This window comes from Nannospalax galili, unplaced genomic scaffold (assembly GCF_000622305.1).
Source record: "Nannospalax galili isolate Female #2095 unplaced genomic scaffold, S.galili_v1.0 scaffold1529, whole genome shotgun sequence".
Lineage (NCBI taxonomy): Eukaryota > Metazoa > Chordata > Mammalia > Rodentia > Spalacidae > Nannospalax > Nannospalax galili.
Genome location: NW_008359069.1, coordinates 131,360 through 138,479, shown reverse-complemented (window position 1 = coordinate 138,479; position 7,120 = coordinate 131,360). Strand labels below are relative to the sequence as shown.

General features: G+C 38.6%; 1 protein-coding gene across 5 annotated transcripts in view; it reads right to left on the bottom strand.

The window, feature by feature from the left end:
* Prpf18 (pre-mRNA processing factor 18) overlaps positions 1–7,120 on the bottom strand; it is a 55,140-nt gene that overhangs the window by 44,406 nt on the left and 3,614 nt on the right. For 3 of the 5 annotated variants that reach the window (XM_029558421.1, XM_008822685.3, XM_029558423.1), the window contains exons 2-4: positions 4,771–4,848; positions 4,630–4,656; positions 1,482–1,586 (exon numbers count right to left, since the gene is read on the bottom strand). In XM_029558421.1, coding sequence (XP_029414281.1) covers positions 1,482–1,586; positions 4,630–4,656; positions 4,771–4,848 — 210 coding nt within the window. The remainder of the gene's footprint in view (positions 1–1,481; positions 1,587–4,629; positions 4,657–4,770; positions 4,849–7,120) is intronic. The other 2 variants (XM_029558422.1, XM_008822686.3) reach the window with 1 other exon arrangement.

Genomic DNA, 7,120 nt, shown 5'->3' with positions numbered 1-7,120 from the left:
TGGGTGCTAGGATTCCAACCTGGGTCTTCTGCAAGAAGTCAGTGTTCTTAACTGCTGAGCTATCTCTCCAGCCCCATAAATTTAATTAAAAAAAAAAAAGAAGCCGGGTGTGGCGGCACATGCCTTAATCCCAGTCCTCGGGAGGCAGAAGCAAGTGATCTCTGTGAGTTCAAGGCCAGCCTGGTCTACATAGTGAGTTCTAGGACAGCTGGGGCTACAAGGAGACCCTGTCTCAAAAAGACAAAAAAAAAAAAAAAAAAAGAAATTTAGAGGCCAAAGGAACTTCAGTTAAAAATACTTAAGCCTTTAAGTTCTTTTTCACTATATTAATATAAGCTCTTTAACTGAGGGCAAAACCTCTCCTTTATATTATATTGTTTAATTGATGTACAACTATTAGTAATAATGACATAACCAAAGACCAACTTATTAAAGAATTTAAAGAATTGTGTCTTGAGCTGGGTGTGTGGCACACGCCTCTAGTCCTAGCACTCAGGAGGCAGAAACAGGCAGATTCCTGTGAGATTCGCCAACCTAGTCTATATAGTGAGTGCAAAGCTGGAGGTGTGCCTAAGCTACATGAAACCCTTTCTCAAGAAACAAACGATGGTACAAGTACAGAATGAGGAATCATACAGACATTAAGAAACTATGTAAAAGACAGAAAATCACGTAACTTCTGTATTTTGTATTTTTAAATTTATGTGTGTGAGAGTGTGTGTGTCTGTGTGTGTATGAATGTATGTCATTTGTATGTAGATACCTGCAGAAGCCAGAAGAGGACATTGGATCCATCTCTGGAACTGGAATTCAGATGGTTGTGAGCCACCCAATGTGGGCACTGGGGTCTGAACTCAGGTTCTTTGTAAAAACAGCCAGTGCTCTTAATCACTGAGCTATTTTCTCCAGCCCCTGACCTCTGAATTTTAATCTGGAAATATGTACCAGAAAATAAGGAAGGAGGGTAGTAGGGTATTATTTAAAACAATTTAGATGAAAAGAAAAATCTTAAGGATAATTACTAAGAATACACAAATTTATGCTTATTGAGAATGCATATATTTATCACTTAACATTTATAATGCTCGAGTAAGAAAGAATATGGGCCACCAAGATGGCTTAGCAGGTAAAGGCATTTGCCACACAAGCCTGGAGACCCTGGTTCAAGGCCTAGAGTTCATACAAGGTGGAAGGAAAGAACCAGTTCCACAATGTTATCCTCTGACTTTCACATGTATAGCCCCATCTCCCCAAACACTAATAAAGTTTTTTTTGTTGTTTTTTTGCTTTTTAATTAAAAATATTATCAAGAAAAGGAGCAGATATATAAATTCATGAAAAAACCTACATAGCTGTATAGAATTTTTAAGACAGCAGGTCATCTAATTTGGAAAATAATATAACTTGTGCAAACAGTTAAGATTTTTTAGATTTAAATATATTAAAATATATTTTAATCTACAAAATATATTTAAACTTACCTCTTGCCTAGAAAGAGTCAGGGGTAGTTTCTCTTCTGCTAGTTCAAGTTCTAGTACTGGATTTGATGAAGTTAGTGGTTTCTGGTCCTCCTCTTTTGGCTGTATCTATATTAATAGCCCAAAGAAAAAATTCAAATTTAACAATATAGTTAATATTCATCATTCTATCACCTTAGTCACAGAAATTAAGTATGTTTATTCAAAAGTGATATAGATCCTCTGAGGAAAGGCTCTCATGGTAATGGTACATGCTTTCAAGAGCTGATCAAACATCCATCACAGGAAGATCCCAAGTAGAACGCATGCTCATGGGAAAGCATTCTCAATAATGCTGAGATCTGCACTCGTTCTCTCTCCAGATGCTCAAGTAGTATATTTTTTTCTTGAGAAACATAAATTTGTTTCTCCTTTGTGTGAAAACTGTCTTAAAGGGTTATCTGATTGTTGCTCACCTTTAAACTGAAGACCAAAGAAAAAAGGACTGCTTTTCAACCATAATCTGTGACACTTCAAGTCAGAGTTTTTTCCTAGCTTGCTTTTTCAAACATATTATTCCAGCCTTCATTCTACTAGACACATAGAAAAATTCTCAGAGCTATACGGAACAGAACTGGACTATCACCTGAGCTACAAACCTTGTAGAAAAAGAATGAAAAAAGGCTTGCTACCCAAACAGAGTGAATGTTCTTGTTCATAGGAACCTGATGAGAGAGAGAGAGAGAGAGAGAGAGAGAGAGAATCTCTTCATGTATTTTCTCAAATCTGGGAAGTAGCCCAAGTCACACAGGCTGAAAAAACTGAATTCAGCAGCAATTCAGAAGCCTCACTGTGTTGTCTGAAAAATATACTGAAACATAGTTTCTCATCTAATCACAAGATAAATTTAAAATTCACAAGTAGGAATAAAAATCAAAGGAACAGAAAGAGGTACTTTAAGAAACAATTATTCCATTTAAAAAATGGGCTGGAGAGATGGCTCAGTGGTTAAACTATTCCAGAGGACCTCAGTTCAATTCCCAGCACCCATATAAGGTAACTCACAACCACCTGTCACTCTTAGTTTCAGGGGATCCAATGCCTCTGGCCTTCAAGGGCACCTGCATGCATGTATACAAACTTACACACAACACACATGCACATACATACACACAATTATAAATAATAAAAAGAAAAAATTTTAAGTATATAATTCATGATGCTACAGTTTATGATTAAAGGTTATGTTGACAGTTTATGATTAAAGGTTGTGTCTATCCTAACTAGCTGACACTAAGGTAAAATAGAAATTAAAAAAAAAAAAAACAACTATTGAGTAGTTTTACAGGTTAAATCAGCCCAAGTATTAAAATGGTTACTAGTCCTAGGAAAGATGCTTAAAGAAAATAAATTACTTTTCCTTTTAAGAACTTGAGCATTTCTCCAAATCTAAGGGATAAAAGCATTTTAAGTTATAGAATGACAACTGATGGCTCTGGAGAAAAGATAAAATCTAAGACATTCTGTCAGTTGGATCCCAAATTATAGCACTATCTCCATAATAATTATTTTGCTTCACTGTTTTCCTTTATGTAAGAGAAAAAAAATCTGCTCCCATCACTGGAAGGATCTACATAAAGCAAAAGCACTACAGCATTAGAGTACTTTCCTACCTTAACGAAGACTGGAAAAGGTTCCTATTTAGAGATAAGTCAGCAGACTAAACTTATGGTGATTCTTATCCTAGGTTAAGCATGGGTACAATGTGGGGCAAGCAAAATATGAGAACTCTTCTTTCCAAATATCTACTCAGTACTTATTTATATAAAATTTCTTTTAATTTCCTCAACTAGAAGCAAATAAAGTCAGCATCTGTGCTGGATAGCTTTAGTGTCAACTTGACACACCTGGGTTGAGGGAGCCTCAATCGGGGAATTTCCTCTATTGGACTGGCCTGTGGCCACATCTGAGGGCATCTTCTTGATGAGTGATGTGGGAGGGCCCAGCCCACTGTGGGTGGCGCCACCCCTGGGCAGGTGGGCCTTTGTTGCATAAGAAAGGAGGCTGAGCAGGGGCCAAGGGAGCAAGCCTGTAAGCAGTGTTCCTCCATGGCCTGTGCTCCAGCTCCTGCCTCCAGGTTCCTGCCCTGAGTTCCTATCTTGGGCTCCCTGATGAACTGCGACCTGGGAGATGTAAGACAAATAAGCCCTTTCCTCCCCAAGCTGGTACTGGTCAGAGTGTTTTGTCACGGCAATGAAGAACAAACTAGGACAGCATCTTTATGGAAATCTATCAAAATACAATATAAACTTTAAAAAAGTATACCCTTTAATACTTGCCCGTTCCCAACACTAAAAACTAAAGCCAGATGCACATACATACCCTTTGCATTCTTCATGCTTTCTTCTAGAAATGCTAGGCCACACAAATTAATTTCCAGAACTTTCTCCATTACATGCACAGGAGTATTATTTTATATCACTGTTTCACAAGCAAAAAGTTGATTTCAAATTTACAATTTAGCTTATTTTGATAAAACCCTTCTTAACTATGAGTTAAAATTAAACTACAAAAATTAAACTTATTTTGGAACAACTGAAACATAACTTCTCCAAGCTTATACACTTTAACTCCTCCCATTAAAAACACCAGAACATTACCATCTAGGTAAGTTCAAGATAGTTTCAGTCATACTTCTAAAATACACAAGCAAAGCCTTTTAGACAACTCATTTGTTTCTAACCATAAGCAGCATCTGAAATGCTATCCTGTGTTAAAACAAAAATATATGCACTGTTATTTCAGGCAAAAGTATGTGGAGCCCAAAAGGAATTATCAACAACACTAGCATAAAATCAACTGCTTAAAATATTCGAGAGAAAGCAGAAACACCACCACTGCTAATGTAACTGTAGCTGAGTGAGTATAATGTTCTGAGCTCTTTCAAAAAACAGACCGTTTCATTGGGAAAGGTGAGGGAGAAGGGGTAGAGCTGGTGAAAATAAGGCAGTATCAGAACTAGGAATTAAAAAAAAAAAAAAAATCAAGCTTTGATCTCAAGGCAGTTCATGCTGTCCACAGAAAGCCAAACCATTCCAAGCCAAAAATCATGCACAGATTTTCCTGAATTCAAGACCTGTTTATAAAAGAAGGCAAAACCAAAACCTCCTACCTCTCCAGACGGCTTCGCATTTATAGGCTAATGTACAACATTGATAAATTGAACAGAGATCAATAATTTTGTTATTTAACAACAGCCATATAAATTTAAACTCAGAAATATACAATTTAACATGAAAGCTAGAGTTCAGACCTTATAACCACATCTTTCAAAATATGCTTCCTCTTCTTTTTTTGCAAGTTCACTTCGCTTGAAATATTTTTTATTTTCCTATTAAAGAAAAAAAACAGTAGGTTAATAATACATCCTTGAGCAAAATTGTGTCCCACTGTTAGTTATAATCACTCTTTGAAACCTCTTGAAAGATTTTCATGTTTTTTGGTTCCAGAAATTACAGTGAGTCCCTGTATGAAGCTTCCCTCCTCCACAGTGGACCTGTGCATTGATGTGTAATAAACATTCGAGTATTTTTTGAACTATTGTTTTAATAGGAATGTCCAAGAACAAAGAAAATAAACCAACAGTATTTTCAAACTATTAATGTTTTTCATTTAATTTCCAAAGATAATTCTATAGACAGACTGATTATGAACTACATGAAGTGATATCCTTTACAATTACTCTCTCCTAATCAAAACAAACAACATAGAGTCAATTAAACAAAACTCACTAATGTGAGAGCTCCAAGAAAAGGTTTGAAATCTTGTCATCTGGAATCTTAGTATACCAATTTGTTTTTTGTCTGTTATAGCCCCTATTTGTATCATACACAAATTTGACTCAAATGACAAGTATTTTATAAAAGACCATAAATTTGTAAAGATTATATCTTTGTTTGATAGCTTGCATATATATAAGTGAACCTGTGTCATGCAGTACCTGTGGAGGTCAGAAGAGGGTGTCAGATCCCCAAAAACTGGAGTTATAGACAGTTTTCAGCCACCATGTGGGTGGTAGGGTGCAAACCAGGGTCCTCTCTAAGAGCAGCTAGTGCTCTTACACCCTGAGCCATCTCTCCAGCCCTGATAATTTTTTTTATTTTAGCAGGGCATGGTGGTGCACGCCTTTAATCCCAGCACTCGGGAGGCAGAGGCAGGCGGATGTCTGTATATCACAGTGAAAGATTTATCGTCCTCTTTTTTTTTTTTTTTTTTTTTTTTTTTTTAAAAAAAAAAAAAAAAAAAAAAAAAAAAAAAGATACTATCTTTAGAATTTGTTCAAATATCTCAAGTAACTAGAGAACTCATGGCAAATGTCTAACTTTTAAGAAACTACCAAACTGCTTTCCAATTGGTTACATGATTCTGTTTTTCCACACAGCACACAGAAAATGATAACCATAAAAAAATTGACAAATTGGAGCCAGGTGTGGTGGTACATGACTATAGCACTTTGACAGGCTGTAGCAGGAATTGAAGGCTGGCCTGGACAACATAGCAAGACCCTGTTGAAAGCAAGAATGGAAAGGAGAACAGGAAGAAGAGTGAGAGGGAAAAGACAAACTGCTCTATTAAAATCAAAAGCTTTTCAACGTGGCTGAAGCAAGCAACACTAAGCAGGCAGCGGCTGCGGAAAAGAAGCTTTGACGTCTCGTCTCAGTAATCCATGCCACCTGGCACCACCACCAAAGGGTGAAATTCCTCAACTTTTCTTCAGAAGTTGCTATCAGCAGCCACCAGAGTCACCCCTTGTTCCAAACATTTCTACCAGATTCAGTCTGAGATGATGCAGTAGGTCTAAGAAATCTGTGATGCAGAAGCAGGCATCTATCCAGGAGGAAATCTCAGAAATCATGAAGGAAGAGAGCCTAGAGTCCATCTTGAACTCCCTGGATAAGACTGTAGAAGGAAAAGACAAATGGGAGCCAGCCTGGAGACCAAGTAGGATCCCACAAGACCTATGCAGCACCCTAGTACCCTACTTCCTGCAGCCTCAAAACACTCTGCCACACCACCTGCAGAACAAGAGGCCAAGAACCAGGAGCTGGATGACACCACCCTGGTCAGGCTCAGGCAGCTGCAGGAACGGCAGTGGCAGGTCTAGGCCCACCAGCAGGCCTGATAAGCTCTACATAGAAAGCAGAGAAAGTTGCTGTCACTTCTGACAGCACCTGAGTGAGAAGAGGGCTGGGCCCCGGAGCAGAGGGCAGTCAAAAGTTGAGGCATGTGGTCAACATGTTGTGGTCAACATTTTGGGCCTGGGTGGGTGCTTCAGGATACAGGTGAAATGGTGCAAGTATCCAGGCAGTAATGGAGGCCTCAACACTGGCTTGTGGGGTTCTGGTGGGTTCACACATACACACTACCTCAGATTCCACCTGGAGGACAATGGTCTGCTCCCACCTTGGGCATCAGACACAGAACTTTCTCTTCTGGGGTTGTAGCTAGCACCCATGCCCTCCCTCTGGTTCCCAAGCCCCTACTCCCACCCCCTCAACCTGGTTGTTTTCCACCTAAACTGATTGTCTCCTTGCTGACCAGGCCACGGGCCCTTGCCATGCTCTCCCTACCTCCATAAATAAACCTCTCTCTCTCTCTCTCTC